This window comes from Equus asinus, chromosome 5 (assembly GCF_041296235.1).
Source record: "Equus asinus isolate D_3611 breed Donkey chromosome 5, EquAss-T2T_v2, whole genome shotgun sequence".
NCBI classification, from domain to species: Eukaryota; Metazoa; Chordata; class Mammalia; order Perissodactyla; family Equidae; genus Equus; species Equus asinus.
The window spans coordinates 83,768,778-83,791,016 of NC_091794.1; the positions used below are offsets into that span (position 1 = coordinate 83,768,778).

Genomic DNA, 22,239 nt, shown 5'->3' on the forward strand with positions numbered 1-22,239 from the left:
ACTGAGAAGCCCTTGGACCCTTTTAAGCTAATTCATTCCTATGTCTCTACTATGCCAGTGACTCAAATTTCCACTCATTAATTCTAAATTTACATATACAGCTACCTATTGGACAACTTTAGTGGAACTATGTAAGGCATAAATTAACGTATTAGGTACTTCCTAATACATAGCAGGTATTTCCGCTCTGATGTCCTATGGGCTCTTCTCATTTATAATGTTTAAAACTAAAGCTACCTTCTTCTCCCTCAATCCACACCTTCTCCTGTATTCTCTGTCTTGGTTAGTGGCATCACCATACACTCAGTGGCCTAGGCCAGAAACCTGGGAGTTATGTCTGATAATTTTCATTAGTCACCAAACCTTCCCTTAACATCTTTTGAATCTTTGTCCCCTCCCCATCCTTTCTCATTTCTTGCCTCTATTATCAGAACCAGTCTCTCAACTAGTCTCTTAGCCTCTACTTTCACCCTATGTCAATCCATTCTCTATAACACTGTTCTAGAAACCTTTATCAACAAAACCCAATCATGTTTAAAATCCTTCCTCATAGTTGACAGGGTAAAATGCAAGTTCCTCAGCATGAACCACAAGGCTCTTTGTAATCTGGCTCTTGCTGCCATGAATCCTCCAGCATGAATTTTCATCATGACCCTAAGTTTAAGCCAGGTACTCTAACTTAATACTCACTTACCCGAGATGGGCCATAATCTCTAACTTAATACTCACTTATGACCATGCTTGGCCAAGAAGATCTGTGAAGTTTTAATGGCCTCAGAGACTTGTTCCCTCTTGGTTGTCAGCTCCTCTGCCAGAACCTATGTAGTAGAAATAAAGAGAAAAACTTCAGATCTCAAGAAATTAAAAAATCAAAAATTATTTGAAATAACTCTTTTTAAATCCTAGGGAAAAACCTAGCTTAAGTCAGATTATTATTACCAGTGAACTATACATAGCTGATCAAAAAGGCAGAAGTACAAATAAGACGACTTCTTAAGTTTCTTTAAGTCTTGGAAATTAACATTTACTGGGACAATCATTCACGGGTGGCCCATATGTGACTTATATTATTCCACCTAAGGCAATATCATATATTATTCCATCCAGTAAGAGACAGATGGACCTTCTACTCACCTGCTGCTCTAAAATAGCTTTTTCAATGTCTGTTGATTCTTTGGTCTGGGATGAGGTAGCTTTGCTTTGTGTATTCCTTGCTAGTGCAGACACCCAGCCCAAAAGTTCTTTAACCTTCTCCACATGTTCCTGTTTTTCCTCTTCTACCACTTTCTAGAACAGAAAATAGAAAATCAGTGTCTCGGTCAATGTTTTATTAGACTGGCCTGACTTCAGATTTCCTAAAATAGAGCCATAAAATTTACCTAAATCAGTAGGCAGCTAAAATGAACCCAAGTTAAATACAAGTGCCTAACTGTATGATACTAATAGCTAAATTCATTATATCTAGGTTGACACCTTTTTTTTTAAGATTTTATTTTTTTCCTTTTTCTCCCCAAAGCCCCCCAGTACATAGTTGTATAGTCTTTGTTGTGGGTCCTTCTAGTTGTGGTATGTGGGACGCTGCCTCAGCGTGGTTTGATGAGCGGTGCCATGTCCGCACCCAGGATTCGAACCAACGAAACACTAGGCCGCCTGCAGCGGAGCGCGCGAACTTAACCACTCAGCCACGGGGCCAGCCCCGGTTAGCAACTTTCTAAAAAAGCACGCTGTTTTATATATGATGGGCACTCAATAATTATTTACTGATTTAAAAAAGCCCTGTACATACAGCATCTTACTTATTTTCATAATTCTTAGATTTACAGGTGATGAGATTGACGTCTACAGAGATTAAGTAGGGACTGACAAAAAGGAAGTCTTTTGCGAATTTACATATGCGAAAGTTGGTATGGGTTAATGCTTCCAAGGGCATTTCTTTTCTAAGAGTGGTTGAATATGTGGAAAATTTTGCAAAGACATGGAAGATTTTTATAATTAAAAAAGGATTACATACTCATTACATCTAATTCAAACTATCTGAAATGTGTAATATATGGCCCCTTAATCTCATTGCCTGAGAAATTTGGTATATATACTTCTAAACTTGTTTGTATGCTCATATTACATTTTTATGCTACACACAATTTTGTTTTTACTAAAATCTTAATTATACATAGTATTCTAACTTGCTTTTTTCCCCAAACAATATATCACGACTATCTTTCCATGTCAGTTCACTTAAATCTACTTCATTATTTTTAACAGCTTCATAGCATTCCACTGTGGAATTTGGATATTTCCAATATTTCTCTTCAACAAATTACGCTTTATTGGGGATCTTTCTTTGTTCACATCCCTTTCTTCATACTTATAATATTTCTATAATAAACATACTCGGAAGTGGGAGTGTTGGACATAATAGTCAATCCTCATTATTTACAGATTCTATATTTGTGAATTTAGCTACTCACTAAAATTTATTCATAACTCCAAAATCAATACTTGTGGCATTTTCAGTCATTCCCAGACATGCACAGAGTGGCAAACACTTTTAGTTACCCAATGTTCCCAGCTCAGGTAGAACAAGGTGACACTTTGCCTTCTTGTTCTAGCTCTTATATTGTAAATGTGTCCTTTTCGTAGTCTATTTAGTGCCATGTTTTTCACATTTTTGTGTTTTTTGGTGGTGATTTCAGTGTTTAAAATGGACCCAAGCATAGCACTGAAGTGCTGTCTAGTGTTCCTAAGCACAAGAACACTGTGATGTGCCTTATGGAGAAAACGTATGTTAAATAAGCTTTGTTCAGGGGTGAGTCATAGTGCTCTTGGCCATGAGTTCAATGTTAGTGAATCAGCAAAATACATTAAATAAGGTGTTTTTAAACAAAAGCACACAGAACACAAGGTTATGCATTATCTGTTGACAAAAATGTTGCAGGAACCTAAACCTGTATTTCCCCTAGGTTCAAGAGTCCAGTATTCACTAAGGCAGGAGTCGCAGCAACTTCACAGAACACAACTACCATGAATAATGAAAATCAGCTGTGTGTGCACTTTAACTCTTGACAGATGAGGCACAGGATTTTAAACTCTATTTTCAAGATGATTTGGGACCCAATTGTCCTCACCTCCTCCTCCTCCAGCCGCCGGAGTGCATCACTAATATATTTTACATGCTGAGTCGTTAAGGTCACCAAGGCTGTGTAGCGAGTCCTTAAGTCCATGAACTATGGTTCAAAAAAACAATTTAGATATATTATCTACCAGAAAAGTAAATTTACATAGTTGAAAATAAGAGGAAGTTTTTGTGAAGTCACATCTCAACAGAAAGGTGAACCCTAAATCAACCTGCAGGCCCAGACAAGCAAATCTTCCCTTAAGGGAAGATGGTGGCACATGTCCTCGCCCCACACTTTCACCTCTTGTGTGATGGCATCTGAAGAGGAAAGCATGCGACGGCGCTTGCCAGGGGATTTCTGCTGTGATTCCACAAAGGCCTTGTATGTCATCAGTTGCAATTCATAGTCCTGGGGAGGAAGAAATTTCACTGTATTTACATAGGGCTTTATAGCTCACACAGCATGTAATACAATCAGCATTTCATTGCTGGAAGGCATTTTGGTGATCATTTAAACTAGAGGTTAGCAAACTTTTCCTGTATAGGGCCATACTATCTGTCACAATTACTCAACTTTGCCACTGTCAGTGAAAGCAGTCATAGACAATAAATAAATGAAAGAGTATGCCTATGTCACAATAAAACTTTTCTGACGGACACTGGAAGTTGAAGTTCAGATAATTTTCACGTGTCATCAAGTAGTACTCTTCCTTTGATTTTCTTAGCCATTTCTCATGGGCCATATAAAAATAGGTGTGCAGGCTGGATTTAGCCTGTGGGTCATCGTTTGTTGACTCCTGTAGTTTGCAGTTGGCAGTTTGCTGACCACCCTTTTCATCTCATACATGGGGAAACTGACGTCCAGAGATAGGAAGTGAGTTTCCCTAATTAATTATTGCTCAGTGGGTGAGCAATAGTCAGGATTAGAATCTCAGTCTTCCAATCCCTAGACTCATGCTCTTCTCATGTCGCCATGCTATTCTATCACTTCCTCTGCAATCCTGAGAGTGCTGCCCTAGTCCAGGCCCTCTTCATATCTCTCATGGACGGGTGCAAGAGCCTCTTATTTACTATCCTGCTTACAGTCTCATCTCCAATTTATTTTCTATCCTATCAGAATAACTTTTCTAAAACACAAAGATGACCACTTTGTACCTCCGCTTGAAAACTTTCAATGACCTAGAGCAGAGCAGGGCGAATCATCTGGGAATCTTGTTAAAATGCACGTTTTTGACATGGTAAATTTAAGAAGCCTGTAGGTCACCCAAATGTAGACTCCCTGAATCACAGCTCATGTCTGATACCTCTCTGAGCATCCCCAAATGTGGGGCCACAAGAAGTACACATCCATATTAAATGTAATAACACGTGAAGGATGGGGCCAGCCTCAAGCAGAAGAGCTACGCTCATCTGTGTGGAAACAAAACTAGAGCGACAATGCAAGTCTTCCTAAGCTGGAGGTCACTTACGTTCCTTTTGGGTATAAGGCAGAGTTACCTTTACAAGAGTGGAGTATTGCTGGGAAAACTTTTGACACTGGTCCAGTTTTGTCTGATTTCTCTCGATTTCTGCAAACAGATCCTGGGAACCAAAATTTCACAACAGTATCATTGTCATTATTATGACTGAAGCAGCTGAGCTTTTACTATGTTCTAAGGCTGTGGTTTTCAAGCCTTAGCTGCATGAGAATCACCTGGAAGGGTGGATAAAACACAGATGGGTGGGCCCCACCTCTAGAGTCTCTGACTCAGGAGGTTTGGGTTCTGGTCTGAGAACTTGCCTTTCTAACATGGTCCCAGGTGATGCTGATACTGCCGGTCTGGGGTCCACACTTTGAGAACCACTGTTCTACGTGTTTTACGTGTATCACTTCATTTCAACCAGACAATAACCTTATGAGTGAGGTAGGTTGAAAAAATATGGATTATGTCCACTTTACTGACAAGGAAGTAGAATACTGAGAGGCTAAATAATTTGCTCAAGGTCTCATAGTGAGTGAGTGAGCCAGGACTGGAATCCAGGCATCTAACTCCAGACTTCGTACTCTTAATTGTAATGCTAAACAAAACAAACAAAAATATCCACAAATAAAAACCACTTTGATTAATTTTCTTCCATTCACAGCTTTCCCTGGGTTTTCAATCCCCCATACTTTAACTCGAGTAAAATCAAATGTAATATCAAGAAAAAAATAAAGCAAGATAATTTTAATCTGTCCATCTATGATTTCAATATATAGTCATAGAAACTCAGGATTGGAAGAGACCCTTACAAGTCTGTCCGGGCTAAATACAAAACCATTAGCTTGAACCTTTTCAGAAGATGGGGCTTGGAATGTCTTGCCATTTGAGGGAAGCTTAATTGCTAGAACATCACCTTCTCTTATGATGAACCAACTCGCCGCCATCAACTTTCACCATGCTACTGTTGCACCCACCGTCTGCTGGCTGAGCTGCTCCGACAGCTCTCTGCTATCCTCCGCCTGGCCTGGCTTCATCATTTCCTGCTGGGCAGTGGTTTCCTCAATCCATTTGATGAGAGTTCCATGGCAGGCTCGGTAATCTCCCAAAACTTCCTGGATACTTTCTAGCTCAGATTGGCTGGAGAAGCAAAAGGAAACGGCTATCAGACATCTCGGTTTAAATACAATATAGCATATGAGGCAATTCCCTCCTCATCCCAGGCCCCCAGTTGAGCATGACCACAGAGGATACATTTCTGTTTGGGAGGAACAGCAATGCAACACTGAGTGAGATCTACGCACTTACTCAGTGTCCTCTGGGTTGAAAAGTGAGTAGAAACCAGTTGTGCCTTGCTAGCCCTGGAAGCTGCTTTGTGGGCTGGCATCCCTTGACAATCCCTGTCAAATTTTTTATGTAGGTTGCCAAGGATTACCACCTTGCCAATAAGGTAGTACTCACTGTACACTTCTGTCCCCTGATGACAAAGTACCTGTCAGAGTACCATAGCTATGACTTATGAATCACTGCAATTTCTTGGGGAGGGAAGAGGGAGTGGGGTGGGTGAAAAATAGTAGTTATTTACTATTAATTTCAGTAAAGGTTTCTTTTTCTTTTTCTTGGTTGAGGAAGATTAGCCCTCTGCTAACATCCACCGCCAAACCTCCTCTTTTGGCTGAGGAGATTGGCCCTGAGCTAACATCTGTGCCCATCTTCCTCTATTTTATATTTGGGATGCCTGCCACAGCATGGCTTGATAAGCAGTGCATAGGTCCATGCCCAGGATCCGAACCTGCAAACCTCGGGCTGCCCAAGTGGAGTGTATGAACTTAACCACTACACCACTGGGCTGGCCCCTTAGTAACAGTTTGTTATACTACTTTCGTTAGTCTAACCAGCCTTGGGATAGTAATTCAATTATAGAGAATCAACCCAAACTTAAATGAGTTGCTATAACCCTTCTCCCAGGCTGGCCTGGTAGCATAGTGGTTAAGTTCACATGCTCTGCTTCAGTGGCCCAGGGTTCATGAGTTCGGATTCCGGGCGTGGACCTACACACTGCTCATCAACCCATGCTTTGGTGGCATCCCACATACAAAAGTAAAGGAAGATTGGCACAGATGTTAGCTCAGGGCCAACCTTCCTCACCAAAACAAAGAAACAAACAAACACAAAAAACCCACTCTCTACCCAGCCTTGCCTCAGATAAGTTTTCTGTCTTTCCTATTCAAATCAGTCATCAGCAGCAGGACCTCATGTAACAGAGATAAAAACTACTGAATTAGCAAATGAAAATGGAAGCAAGAAATTCAGCAAAACCTCATTATGTAAAATGGCTCACAGTTGGATTCAAAGCTAATAAAACAAGAACTAGAACTCAGGTTCTGTCCTTGAGAAAAGATCACCAGATCACTTTTCCAGTCCATGTTCTAAGACACTACTGTTATCACAGCTTAACTAGGTGAGACCTGGGATACAGGAGAGGCATTGCTAATAGGACCAGCAGTACTAATCCAAAAGCCAGCCTCAGGAGTCTGCTTCAGGGTTGGTGGTCCCAACTTTCTGTCACTTATCCTGCCCAGAATTTATACTGTCATCTAATTTCTACCCCTCTTTATCAATTCCTGCCTTTAAACAAGAGTACACAATTATAACTATTTTTGTTTAAAACCTAGTCCCTGAGACCTAATAGGAGAAAAGGGTAGGGCCACCACTCACCGGGTCTCGAGCTGGGAAATGACCCGGTGCCAACGCTCCTGCAGCTGGGAGCCTTTTTCTTGATAGCGCTCCAAATCCAAGTTTCGCTCTGGGGTCAGACGGCTCAGCTGCTCTGCCACTACCTTGGCCTTGGAGATTTCCTCATCCAGGACTGAAAACACTGAATTCTTGTGCTTCACATCACTAAGCCAGTGCTACAAAACACAAGCACAGCAACAGGTTAAACATATTCTACACCAAAAAGGACTCAGACTCAGGTAGAAACAAGGACACTGTCTACAGCTGGCTCCACATTATATCTGTGATTCAGAAGCTAGACCCTATAATGTTTGTGCCAGAAATGCATCCACGTCCTCATGCACACTGGGAAGCCAAGGGCAGGCAGTACAGTATAGAGAGAGGTGCAAAGAAATCGTGTTTGAAACCTGGCTCCACAGCTTATAAGCTATGAAACAAGACAAGTCATTTAGCCAATCTGAGTCTTGGTTTTCTCATTTGTAAATAGAGATAAAAATCCCTCCCACAATTATCCACCTCACAGAGTTGCATGTGAGACTCAAATGAGATAACAGCTAAGTGATTTATAAAATTACAGCATAACCATTGATTGTATCCAATTAAGCCATGATTTTACTGAGGAGAAAAGAGAGAAAATAGGAAGGCATATCTTTTCCCTTTTTAGATAGACATATTTCTCAATCCCTTCTTCTTTGAACCCATATTAAAATATATTAACTATGATATTCTGCTTAGTTCAAATGCAAACAAACCAATATCATGCCATCCAAAATTGCCTTTCTCTCCTAACCCAAAGCTATGGATATGTTAAGCCAACCTCCTAAGAAACTCAGAGCAACTAACCCGTAACGTGGACCGATGGGACTCCAGAGCTGAGAGATCTGCTGGTACTGCTGCTTCTTGACTCAGCTTGATTTCATAACCTTTGACCAAGAGTTCAGCATCCTGGATGCTACGCACTATAAGATCGATTGTCTTTAGCCTGTGGGGAGAAAATCATCTTCATTAACACACGCATTTTAACAGCTGGGCTATAGATCTGGAGTACTATAGAGAGGTTCACAAAATATAACTGCAAAATCAATTTCAACATTACTGTATTATAAAACAGGGTTTTGTAACAACAAGAAAGCATGGTATATGTGCTGCCAATTTAAGCCAATTCAAAATAAAGCTGTAGGTGGCACTGGGACATGCACACATGTGGCAGACTCATGGGAGAAAAGGTATGAGACCAGAAACCCACTCAACACAATGAAGAATTTAGATCTGTTACTCCTCAAGGTCATGAGTGGGTAGAGCGAAGACCTTCAAAGACTAATATTTAGTCTGGCTGAAAACTTTTCTTTTTTTTTTTTTTTTTGAGGAAGATTACCCTGGAGCTAACATCTGACGCCAATCCTCCTCTTTTTGCTGAGGAAGACTGGCCTTGAACTAACATCTGTGCCCATCTTCCTCTACTTTATATGTGGGACGCCTACCACAGCATGGCTTGCCAAGCAGTGCCATGTCCGCACCCGGGATCTGAACTGGCGAACCCTGGGCCGCCGAAGCAGAACGTGTGCACTTAACCACTGCGCCACCAGGCTGGCCCTTCTTTTTATTCTTTAACGTCCCTCTCTCTTTTTTTTCAGAAGTATCTAATCAAACAGAAATGAGGTACAAAATAGTCCTAACAGTGCAAATAAACTCCCCTTCTGTATCACTGGCATTTGTTTATTGCCACTCAAATGAACCTACTCCATGTTGCTTGGAACTAAAGCCAAGATCTCTTGTCATGTGCACATGCTTTCAAGATCTGCAGTTTCTGTGGATGATTCATGAAACACTCCAGGCATTTGCCCTTCTCATCCCAATGAAAAACACTGCCCTTTAGATCCATATCCTTAGCTCACTCACTTATTCAGATAGACAGTGGAGAGACCATATACATGGTCCATTTTTTCCACCAGTAGATTGAGTTCTGAGCGCAGAGTTGGGACACTGGAACCAGATGGGGACTGATGGAGAAAGCTGTTGCATTTCATGGAAACAGCATCCAAATCTGACTTCAGTTGCTGCAAATCCTCCTGGGTGTGCTATTAGGGATGAGATACACAACAAAGATGAAGACAGAATTGAACAAAGACACTAGAAAGAAGTCTTTGTTTGCAATAGCAAAATATTGCAAACAACCTAAATGCCCATATATATAGAACAGTGGCTGAATAAACTGTGAAACAGCAAATTTATTATGGATAACATAAGCAAGTTTTTCAGTCTGGGGAAGGGAGTTACAAATATGGAAAGAGGAGAGGATAGAATAAGCCCTGTGGCATTGATTTGGAACTGGATGAAGATAGATATATATGAATTTGTGGGGTGTGTGTGGGGGGGGTGTGTGTGTGTGTGTGTGACAAAGAGCAATAAATATACTGATCTACGTGATATATGTATACATACACATATATATGTATATATACATATATAAGTATGCATATAAATATATGTGTGTGTATACAACATAGGGATGTGTTTGTATTTGTGTGTACATTAATGCGTTTGTAAATATGTATTTTTCTAGCTCTATATGCTGAGCAGGCCTAAAAGAAATGACACCCAACAACATGAGCACACAGCACCCAGATTTTGGTTTATACGTAACATTCTCCACCTAAAGGAAGCAGAACTCCTTGGAGAAATGGCTAATCCCAGGGTTGGGGCTGGCAAAGGCAAGATGAAACCAGAATATCTTGTTTTGTTGAGAAATAAGAAAGCACTCCAAGAATGATGGGGACATGTTAAAGTGGCATAGGAGCAGGCTTGAAGGGGTTCCCGATGACTAACTTTGGGAAATTTTGAACATTGAAATAAAAATAGCAGTAAATTACAAACCATTGACTAAAATAAGAATCCAGAAGTCCACATGGACATAAAAAAGGAAGAAAGGAGGGAGGGAAGCTCCTTCCTTTGATAAAATGGAAATTTAAAAATGTAAAAGGAATGACAGAATTAGAAAATCACCTTTTGGCAACAGTCATACTCAGTTCAGTCAAGAATCAACAATAGATATCTAGCTAAAACTAATTGGCGAAAGTTTGATGTAAAACTGGATATTTACATAGTCTCAAAGTATCTATCTCCCCACAAGATACTTAGTAATTATAAAGGAGAAAATAGTAACAAGTGATAAAAGTTATCACCAGCAATGGGACAAATCAACATGTCTCCTGATATGATGCACCAAAAACACAGTATCCCTTCTGTGGTATTCCTGCCAAAAATGTGTAACCTGTATCTAATCATGAAGAAGCCTGAGATAAACACAAATAGAGGGACATTCTACAAAACAAAAGGCCTGCATTCTTCAAAAATATTAAGATCATGAAAAATCAAAAAATTGTTTCAGGTTAAAGAAATCTAAAGAGACAAAGCAACTAAATGCAATGTGTGATGCTGGACTGAATCCTGTACCAAAAATATTCCTTTTTTTGTGGTAGGGAGGGGTGGAGGGCACTCCCCGAAAAGGCATTAGGTCAAATGATGAAATTTTAATAAGGTCTTGGATAACAGTATTATATCACTGTTCATTTCCTGATTTTAATCACTGTCCTGTGGTTATGTAAGAGACTACCCTTGCTTTTTGGAAATGCACACTGAAGTATTTAGGGGTGAAGGAGCATCACGTCTGGATTACTCTCAAGGCAAAAAAAGATTATTATTATGTATAACATATGTAGAACATGATAAAGCAAATGTAGAAAAATGTTAACATTTGTGGAATCTAGGTGACGGCTATATGAGAATAAAAACTTTTCTGTCTATCTGAAACTATTTCAAAATAAAAAGTTTAAAAAACGAAAGGTCCTTTCCTAGAAGAGCTGATTATTAACCTGTATTTCTTAGAGGGTTCAATTTTGCAGAGACTAATAGATTTTGGATGACTAGCGAAAAGTAAAAAGCTTCAATGCGAGAATCACACGTTCACATGATATGCCTCATACAGGCATATCAGATCCCTCTTGGCCAAGGAAAATTACACTGCCCTCTCATCCTCCTCTTCAGGCTTAGCAATAATTGAGAAAGGTAAGAAAAATCACTCTCCTCATTAGCCATTCCTCTCCATTGGCTCTAAGCTCCCAGATCAAATCTAATATTCTGCACAGAGCTCTCTCATGCCACCCACGTAGAAACGTTCTAATGACACTCTAAATTCCTACAGCACTGTTTGCTTGGAATCTGGAACCACACTAGGTACTTTCTCATGCCACTTCTTATACTGAAGTCTCTAATGTGACGTCAACTTTTTATTCTTCTTTACACTATACACCAAAAGCAAGGACTCTTCTGGCTTACTTTCTTTGCATGCCCATGAGTACTTAATTAAGCAATTAACATTCACTGCTTTTACTTCAAGAATACTACCCTACATTTTTATAGCATTTTGCTTTTCCAGGAAGATATGTACTCTATCACTTAATTTTCAAAATAATTTCTGTGACTCACATATTATTTTCTCCTTTTTATAAGAAAAGAAATTAAGGATGAGGGTTAACTTGCTCAAAGTCACAGAGAGAGTGTATATCAAAGCCCACAGTAGAATCTGAGTCTTTCCTTACTATTTTTTGAGTCATGTGACTGATGGTAACCATGTCATAGAAAGTACATGCATGTAAGGGTTAGAGCAGAGAGTAGCACCTCTACTAAGCAATCTTAAAATACGTAGCCCAAAGGCAGTGCTTAGAACAATTTACCAGTGTTTGCCTTCCCAACTGTATAGGAAACCAATCAACATTCAGCAACACACTGGGAGCTGAAATCATGCTTCGCTACAGGTAAAAGATATTTACAGGCTGCAGGGGAGAATTCTGGAGTAGGAATGCCATGAGTCTATTGCCTTATTTCTTAGGATACATACTCTCTTGCCATCCAATTCATTCTGAAAGCATTTACTCTGCAAGCAGCACCCACCTTGCTCTTAGGGCTTACCTCTTGCTCTGCAATCCTTAATGCATTGTCCTGCCGGGCATCTTTGTCAGTCCTAGAGCTGGCTGGGGACTGAATTCGTTTGACTAGCCTCTGTTCACACTCCTCCAGGCGCAACCGGATATTCTTCAGCTCTGAAATGTACATCTTGGCCACAGTTTCCTCTTTGTCCTCTGTGAATGCATAAGCACAGAAGACATTAAGCACCACAACAGAGATCAGCAAACCTGAGAACAACAGATTCACCTTCAGACAGAGGGCACCACTGGTTCCAGCAGGCCTGATATTCCACGAATGAAAGGAAGGCCTTATATGGGAAACCTTCTGCCTGATCCTAAATTCCCTGCATTATATACCGATCTTTAAGGATTCAAACATGTTATTTCTACAATAAAATGAGATAGGTTGATTAGCAATAAGGACTGAAATATGGCCTCTTCTTCCACGATCTAATTTTGAGAATTCATCTCTGTAAGTTTTTCTCTATCTCAAGTTTTTAGCAACTCAAGTGGTAAAAAGGTGGTCGTGGTACTTTCTAGTTTATACGAAGGATCTAGCAGCATCCTTCAGGGTTCGTTCCACCATTTCTCTCCCTCTTCCCAAGGTATATACCATTCTCCATGGACTTCATCAGGTGCTGGAAGTGGGTTTTACAAGCTTCCATCTCCTCTTCCAAGCGCAAACGATCAGCCACTGAGAAGAGAACAGAGTCACGACTATCCTGTAGAAAATCTTCATAGTGGACCTGGAGGTTCTTCATAACCTGGTGGCACTCCCCTGGTGCTGAGGATCGAAGCTAGAGAGAAAAAAAGCCAGAAGGAATTTCAAAAGAATGGGAACATAGTACTCTCTTTTTTATAGACATTTAACGTATATACTAAAAAGTGCACAAACCATAATTGTAAACATGTTGATTTTTCACAAATTGAACTTTTCCATGTAATCAAAATTTAGATCAAAAAACAGAACACTACTAGCACCCAGAAGCATCTTTTGTGCCCTCCTGGACATAACCCTTAATACTGTTTATTTCACCAGTATTTCCTTACTACACACACTCATGCCAAAGAGATGCTCGTCCTGCAGAGTGAGAAGAGGCTTACAACCTTCTCTCTCTGCCAAGAAGACCAAATATGTGATTTATTTTCATCAGGAATATCCTTAACCATTCAGGGTGCTGTTTCTGGTCCCTAAGATACTCAGGCCCCTAACTCTGACTCGATTTTACTCTGATTGGGTCGTAAGAGTCTTAGAATAATGAAAAAAGTTCCTGGGGCCAGCCTGGCGGCGCAGCAGTTAAGTGCTCATGTTTTGCTTTGGTGGTCCGGGGTTGACCAGTTTGGATCCCGGGTGCAGACAGGGCACCGCTTGGCAAGCCATGCTGTGATAGGCATCCCACATATAAAGTAGAGGAAGATGGGTATGGATGTTAGCTCAGGGCCAGTCTTCCTCAGCAAAAAGAGAAGGATTGGCAGCAGATATTAGCTCAGGGTAATCTTCCTCAAAAAAAAAAAAAAAAAGAAAGAGAGAAAAATAAAAAAGTTCCTTCTGAAAAAGGCTTGCCAGTAGGATGTGAGCCTGGGGTAAAGTTTTCACAATTACCTTTTCCAGGTTCCAGGTCTTTACAAGGTCAAGGTCCTTCCTCAGATAGTTCCAGGAGATAAGGCTTTTGGTGTTAACATGTAGCTGATGCCAAAGGGCCATCACTTTCTGGTAAGACTGCTCCACCCTAGGAACAAAACAGAATGCGGCTATAGCTTTTGTAAGACTTGAGCTCCACATTGGACACCTTCTAAGAAAAAAATGTGATTGCTTTAGTAGAATTGACTTTATATGCTGAGCAGAAAAAGGGAACAAGTCAAATAATAACAACACAGGAATCTTTAGAACTAATTGAGATCCTCAAACAATTTGGATTTGCTACAATATTATATATACTATGTCAGCACATATTTAGTAATTTCATAAATGTTACCTGAATGTAATATGATTACAAGAAGTTAGAAAGAGAGGAAATACTCATGGAGAATAATAAGAGAGAAAAGTAGAGATAAAATAATCCCATTTGGAATTGTTGAAAAATGACATCAATGCTTACAAAGTTATTTGCTGTGTTCTATATATTTACAAACCTGTTAAAATGTTTAAAAGTTAATAGCAACTCAAGAAGTTTATCTGGCATATAAAAGGAAACTACCGTATGAGGGCTTGACGATTTTTTTCCTTACGCATCCCATGGCTAATTAAATCTCAATTTCAAGAAGACTTACAAACTCACAGATACACAGACACTCGGCACACACACTAGATTACCTTGAATCTCTTCAAGTTGAGATATGTGAGATATAAAGAATAGGATGGGAAACCAGAAGCCAGGATGTCCGTTAAATAAGAGACATTCAACCCATTAGTTTATCTTTCCCTTCTCCAAAAAAATCCCACTAAAATTTCAGTAAAGTTAAAATAAAGGTTCAGAAAATCTCAAAGAAGAATAAAAATACAAAGAAATAAAAAATAGAAAATTAGAGAATCAGTTCAGGAAGTCCAACATCTGACAAATGGGAGTTCTTGAAAGCAAGAACAGAAAAAATGTAACAGAATGAAACAATTAAAGAAATGATCCAAGAAAAATTTCCCCAGATCCATAAGCTATGAGTTTCCAGTTTTTGTTCCCTTAGCACAACAAATGCAAAAAGATTCACTCAGAAACACAGCAGCCCCTTCAAAGATTAAAGGTAAAGACAAGAGTTAAAAAGCTCTGGAGAGAAACAGATTTCATTCAAAAGGTTAAAGCACCAAACTGTTCTGTATCATGACAGTAGTGGAAGATGCACAATTCTATGCATTTGCCAAAACCACAGTACTGCTCACTGCAAAGGGGGACTTTTACAGTTACATAAACTTAAAAAATAGATAAAGAATGAAAACGATATTGTACTTCTCAACAATAAGAAAACAATAATTGTTTTCTGGAAGCTAGAAAACAACGGAACAGTGCCTTCAAGGTTCAGAGTGAAAATAATGTCCAAAAAAATTCTGTAACTGACCAATTAATTATGAAAGGAAAAGAAAAACATTTTCAAATATAAGAGATGTTTAAAAATTTACTTCTCATGCACTCTTTTTTCAAGCAAGCTACTGGAGAGTGTACTCTCCCAAACCAGGGAATAAACCAATAAATAAGACTTGGGGGGTGGGAAGGTGAGAGAAATGGGTGAAGAGAGTCAAAAGATATAAACTTCCAGTTATAAAAGCAAACTTAAAAACAAAACAATCATCAACTCCAAGGAAACAAAAAATTATACAAGAAAATAAATGAAATAATTCATTCATATATATATATTTTTTCAATCATCCACTCATTCATTCTTTCCTTCAACAATTTATGAAGCATCTACTACGTGCCAGGAATGGTTCTAGGTGCTGAGGATACAGAGGGTAAACAAAACAGACAAAAATTTCTATTCTTTTGGAATTTCTAATGGGAGGGGAGAGGCAACAAACAAATATATAATCTGTTAGGCAGTATTAAGTGTTCTAAAGAAAAATAAAGATGATTAAAGGAGATAGTAATAGGCAGTGAGTGGGGGTGGTGGTGCATGAAGGTGATAAAATGAACTTAATGAAGTGAAGGAATGAATTACGTAGGGGTAGTGGTGCATGAGGGTGATGGATGAACTTTAATGAAGTGAGGGAATCAATCACATAAACAACTGAAGCAAGCAGAGGAAGTGTGAAGGCCCTGAGGCAAGAATATGCCAGCTGTTTGAGAAACAGGAAAAACATCAGAGTGACTGGAGCTGAGCACAAGCAAGGAGAGTGGCAGAGGATGAGTGCAGATATGTAAGGCATGACGGGATAAGCCACACAACAATCCCCTAAAGTACTACTTGGTTCAGCTGTAAACAATTTAATGTAATAATAACACAAAATATATCAATTTAAACAAAAATCTGATGTTACATTTGGAAGATGGGGAAAGTGGAAGTATATGCAGATGTGCATGTAGAAAGCTAAAGGTTAATTTCCTAGAGTAGGAAGTCAACAGATTATTTCTAAAGTTGAAAAAAATCAGGAAATAGGAAAAAAATCACATTATTTAGAAATTTGGAGTTAAAAAGCAGAAAAATCTGCTCAAAGAATTGAAAATAGCTGACCCTGGAAAGTAGAACTCTGGGATGGGGGAGGTAAGTGCTAGTTTTAATTACAAGCTTTGTGGTATAATTTAACTTTTAAAAATATGTTCACATATTCCTTTAGTAAAATAGAAATTAAAGAAGAAAATTAGCTGTCACTATAAAAATCAATCTCCTGAGAGTAAACTGTTTATAATCAAGAGTTCTTTAAAAAGAAATATCACTGAATATATATCAATTGAACATAAGCATTTACTGAAAATCTACCATATGGCTGGCAGTGCGAGACTTGATATCTGAATAGGAGGTCTTTCTCAAAAGAAATTTTACAACTTGGTCATTCTGTTCAAGATCACAAATGTAGATTATCCCTCCATCAGTTCACCAGGCCAAACAGAGTGACAGCTGAGTGAAGTTACCTGCTGGCCATCTCAATGGCATCCTTGTTGGGTGGGGGGACGAGGAAGCAGACCGATGGCACCATTGCTTCATTCCCTGTGGGGCTGATCACTTTCCACTTGGTCCGCTGAGAATTATCTTCCAACACACACTCATCATTCTTGCAAATAGTGATCTGAAGAGACAAATTTACAAGTTACTGCTAATGGATAAACCAAAACCCTGTAATTACCTGGTGCCTGATCCCAAGGTTATGAAATCCTTAAGAAAAAGTCATTTTGGAGATCTGCCATCACTTAATGAGAGTTCCTGATTTTGACAGAAAGATAACACATACAAATACACAACACAGGAAAAGCTGCCACATCAAATAAATCAAGGAAGCAAGTGTTTATTAAATGCCTATTACATGCCAAGTAAGTCAGTATATGAAAGTTATAGGGAAATTCTAAGACCTCGAAGAGCAATCTCTCTACACCTACAACCATTAGGGCAAAAATCAAAGGAACATAAATACTCAAAACTTTGCTTTTGTGATACTTCCTCCTCCTCCCTTCCCATCACCCCATCCCAAATTCATGAAAATGTTTAAGCATTTTGGAATCATTGATTCTTTCCCTTGGGAGGCAAGTAACCAACATTATTATTATTATTATTTTGAGGAAGATTAGCCCTGAGCTAACTGCTGCCAATCCTCCTCTTTTTGCTGAGGAAGACTGGCCCTGAGCTAACATCAGTGCCCATCTTCCTCTACTTTTTTTCATATGTGTGGGACGCCTGCCACAGCATGGCTTTGCTGAGTGGTGCCATGTCTGCACCCAGGATCTGAACCAGTGAACCCCAGGCTGCCGAAGCGGAATGTGCAATCTTAACTGCTGCACCACCGGGCCAGACCCTAACCAACATTATTATCCCTATTTTATAGCTAGAAATACTAAGACACAGAAAAGTGCAGAAAAAGTTCATTCATTCTTTTTTGTATAACAAATATTTATTGAGCCTGCTGTGTGCCTGGAAGTGTGCTAGACCACTAGAGAGGAAAATGGTAAAATGGTAAGCCAACAAACACGGTCTATATTCCACATATTCTGGTGGGGTATATAGCTACAATACTGTGTGACAAATGCAATTTATCAGGGAATGCATGGAGGGGACATGGCCTAGTCTTGCCCAGAGAGGTGAAGAAAGATTATTCAGGACCTTGAAGTCACATTAAGGAATCTAGACTTTCTAAATGGAAATGGGGAGTTTTTGTAGGACTTAGGCAGGGGAGGGACTTTTCTTTTAAAAGTTCACGCTGGTGGTAGGATAAAGAATGCATTGAATGGGGAAGCTGATGCAATGATCCCAGTGAAAGAAATTTATGGTCTAACTTAGGGTGTTAGCAGCAGGGTCAGAAAGAAATATACTTAAGGGATATTTATTTACAAGTTAGTATTGACTTGATAGTCCTATTAGCTGTGGGGGATAAAGGGAGGAGTCAACGGTATCTCCCAGGTGTTATAAAGTACCCTTCTGTCAAAACTTACACAGCTGGGTGGATGATGATGGCAATCACTGAGGCAGGGAGCAGGTCAAGACTGTAGAATGGAGGCTTCTTTTTTAAGCGATAGGAGAGATCTGAGCATGCTTAAGTTCTAGTGAACAACTCTATCATTTGATCTTCCCTTATTATCATAACCCTAACTGAAGGCTTCCCTTCTCCCTTGCTTCCCTCTGGAGCCAGAGGTATCCCTTCCACCTCCTCACCTCGATCTGCCGATAGTCACAGATGGCCTTCACAGAAATGGTGCTCTTTAGCACATGGTCGGGACTGCGTGGCTTTAGCTGAACAATGGATTTTGATCTCCCGACAAGACTGGCAACAGAACTCTTGGACTGTATAAGCTGCTCCTTTTCATCCTACAAAATGAGAAGAAAATGAAAAAGACATTAATGTTGCTACTCAGGGTGACTCAGTGAACAAAGAAAACTGAGTGCTCCACTCCCTCAGAGAATGTCATTTCTCAGTTAAGTAGGGATCCTTGGTGGAGCCATCTTAGAAACACAAGGATAAAGAAAAAAGGAGACGATGTTTCTGTCTTCTATGAAGTGCTTTTGTACTCAAATTTTGCAGCTTTCTCTCTGTGCCCTTTTTCAATGAACCATAAAGCCACATGCAAAAATAAAATAAAACAAAAAAGAACTTCTAGCTGCCAAATACTGCCAACAAAGAATTTTCCCAAATAAAGTTCAGAAAACATGGAAGTTAAAGACAATAATAATAACAATATTGTCATTATTATTATTATTCACTTTCTCACTGGTGGAAGCCAGTTCTTGCCTTCTTAGGAGAAGCAAGATATGCTCTTTTAAAATTTTTAAAAAATAATTATATCTCCCAAGCTCTACTAGAAATAGTTTACTTTCTTAAATTCAGTCAGACTTTGTAGAGAAAGATCTTAGCTCTTCAACCAACAATCTGTAAACCAATGCTGTTGGTGAAGGCATCATGACAAATGATTCAGGGTTTACCTTTTAGTGTCTTGCTGTACCATATTCATATAAATTTGATTGGTTTGAAAGAAGTATCATGCAAAATCGAAACTCTCAAGTCTCTGCAAACCCAATTATCACAAATACTAATGACCTTCTTGTCAACAAAATTGGTAGCAATCTACTACCAATTCCATTAGAGGGTAAAAGATAACCATTATCTATTAACCAGGATGTTTCAAGCCCATTTTGATATATAAAAAGCCCCCAGAAGAGGGCTTTCTTAGGATGGAAGTAGATGTGATGGAAGTAAAGAGTTAATAATGTTAAGAAATGCCATTAAAGAATTAAGAATATGCAAGTAAAGAAAAAGAAATGCTTAAATAAACTACCTGTGCCTGTCCCCGGGAGCATGATTGGAAGAAATACAACTTTAACTTATTAGTTAAGAAAGAGGAATGGAATATATCAGGGAGACAGCCATACTGTTCATACTTGAGAGCTGGTCTACCCATTTCAGTTTCCTTGCAATAAAGATGTCAATTTCTGTCTAACCCACAGCCAAACATCTCAAGCGCCAGAGACCATGTGCTCAGCGTGGTAAAAGTTCTGAAAAGAACCAGAAGCCATGACAGATGCTCCCGAACCTGACGGACAAGTTGAGGAGCAGACCCAGGTGACTCCATGCCCCGATGACGCCGCCAACCCGATGCCCCTGACCTGGAGAGGAGGGAACAGAGCAGCGACGCTCGAGAAGAGAAGATATGACAACAATTGCAGAGGAGTTACCCTATGACAGGAAGGTACTCTGTGGGAGGGAGGAGATAATAGCCAAGGATTATTATATTCCTCCTTCATATCTGAAGTACCTCCAAGAGAGACATTCTAGAGACAACATCTGAAAAGTCAGGTTTTTATCCTTCATTCCAAATTAATTAACAGATTATTTGCCCAGGTGAAACACTAAATGTAAACTCATCCGTAGGCTTACAATATCTGAAAGTGTAAAAAAACCAAAAACCAAAAACCAAAAAAAACCACCCAACTAATGTTCACAAATGCCCAAGTCTTACCCACAAAAAAATGATACTCTTTTGAGTTATTCTGGTTCTCTTACCTATAATTTTCTATTGAAATGTGAGAATCTCCTGGTTTCTTACACAGGAAAGTAATTTCCCTATAATATACATATTTCTATCTTAATTTGAGATGTAGCTTAAGCCCTGTCTTGCTAACTCCGTGTAATATACATTCAATAAATGTAAGAAGTCCTGCTGCTGATTTTATTACCAGCACTCCTGAAGGAATAATTCATTGGAGAAAATGAATATAAAATTGATTTGGATTAAATACTGGGTGCAAAACTATTTTTTAAAAGTACTGCTACATAAATAAACTGGACCAACATTGCATTATATCTAAATAAGATTTTAATATTGCCCTTAATTAAAATCAATTTTCTAATACCTTATCATTACCAAAAGAAAATTACCAAGGTGGAAAAATTTGGCTCCGGTCTAGTTCATTGTTCTTTTTGTTTTGGTTTGGTTTAATTCTCTTTGCATGAAAAAGAATTCGATGTCAGCTAATCCCCTTCAATGCTATTTTCATGCTCTATCCCTCATCTTTGGCCCCAACCACTGAATTAAAGTAAGAACAACACAAAGAAAGTATGATGAGCACTAAGTGGCTCAGGGGGAGAAGACTAGGCCTTACTTACTCCAATAGCATACCCAAAGGAATCTTATCAGCAACTTTTTTAAGGAAAGAAAAGAAAAAAAGGAAAAAGACAGAAGAAAACTGATTAAACTACTTGAATGTGAGCCAAACTTTCTAACAATGACCCATTGCTCTGGAGCTTTCAAGGATATAAACAGCAGCAGCTGACATGGTTTACTGTTTCTCAGAAGTAATCATCCCACTGATGCAACACCCACCATGGAGTCCTGGAGCAGGTCCTCAAGGCGGGATAAGCTGGTGTTATGGTCACAGGAATATTTGCGTTTGATGGAGTCTTGGAGGTTCCTCAAGAATGACTCCAGGTCTCGTGCATCACTGAAGAACTGTGGAGATAGAAGTGAGGGGTGCCTTGTGTGCAATACATCACAACACCCAGACGCTAACTGAGAAAGAACAATCTTAGTGTGCAGAGCTGAGTGAAGCTGATTACACACTCCTGGATTAGCGACAGTTCATTACAAGGGCCAGAAGTATAAATTGGAGGGCTCAAAATGCCACGTCAGGGAAATATTAGTGATGACTACCACAAAGGCTGTTGAACCCTATGTAAAGGTTAGTTTGCTTCACCCCCTCAGAAATCACTGCTCAGGCCAGCCTGGTGGCCTAGTGGTTAAGTTTGGCATGTTTCACTTCAGCCACCCAGGTTTGGTTCCCAGGTGCAGACCTTTACCACTCATCAATCAGTGGCCATGCTGTGATGGTAGCTCACACACAAAATAGAGAGAGATTAGCCACAGATGTTAGCTCAGGGTGAACCTTCCTCAGCAAAAAAAAAGAAAGAAATCACTGCTCGTTCCTCTTGACTTCTGGCTAGTGACAGCACTGGGCTGTGAAGTATATTTCATGAAAAGCCTAGAGGCTGAGGGATCAAATGTTTCACTTCATTGATATAATTACAAAAAAATCAGGGAGATTATTTAGTTTAGGGTAAAACCAAACAGATGATAGCTTATTTCCTCCTCCCACCCTCACCTAAAAACAAGCAGTATATTCTTGATGTTGGGATAGATTGGAAAAAAAAATGGTCCTGATACTTTATAGCTTCTCCTATCAAGAGGTAGTCTATTTCTCCTCCCCTTGAAGCTGGGCATGGGCACATGACTTGCTTAGGCCAATGGCACATTAATAAAAGTGACAGCAGAAAAAAGTGCTCGTGCACTGGGGCTTGCTCTCTCTTGCTGCTTGTAGAAGACAGCTACTTTGTGAAGAAGCT

General features: G+C 39.5%; 1 protein-coding gene across 33 annotated transcripts in view; it reads right to left on the minus strand.

Moving 5' to 3' along the window:
• The window catches only part of MACF1 (microtubule actin crosslinking factor 1), a 321,924-nt gene that overhangs the window by 129,497 nt on the left and 170,188 nt on the right, over positions 1 to 22,239 (minus strand). For all 33 annotated transcript variants that reach the window (XM_070510277.1, XM_070510292.1, XM_070510291.1 and 30 more), the window contains 15 exons: positions 21,224 to 21,349; positions 18,561 to 18,713; positions 16,832 to 16,986; positions 13,879 to 14,005; positions 12,889 to 13,072; positions 12,280 to 12,449; positions 9,211 to 9,389; positions 8,155 to 8,293; positions 7,294 to 7,487; positions 5,553 to 5,715; positions 4,613 to 4,696; positions 3,417 to 3,524; positions 3,126 to 3,224; positions 1,135 to 1,287; positions 730 to 818 (listed from right to left, as the gene is read on the minus strand). In XM_070510277.1, coding sequence (XP_070366378.1) covers positions 730 to 818; positions 1,135 to 1,287; positions 3,126 to 3,224; positions 3,417 to 3,524; positions 4,613 to 4,696; positions 5,553 to 5,715; positions 7,294 to 7,487; positions 8,155 to 8,293; positions 9,211 to 9,389; positions 12,280 to 12,449; positions 12,889 to 13,072; positions 13,879 to 14,005; positions 16,832 to 16,986; positions 18,561 to 18,713; positions 21,224 to 21,349 — 2,123 coding nt within the window. The remainder of the gene's footprint in view (positions 1 to 729; positions 819 to 1,134; positions 1,288 to 3,125; positions 3,225 to 3,416; positions 3,525 to 4,612; positions 4,697 to 5,552; positions 5,716 to 7,293; positions 7,488 to 8,154; positions 8,294 to 9,210; positions 9,390 to 12,279; positions 12,450 to 12,888; positions 13,073 to 13,878; positions 14,006 to 16,831; positions 16,987 to 18,560; positions 18,714 to 21,223; positions 21,350 to 22,239) is intronic.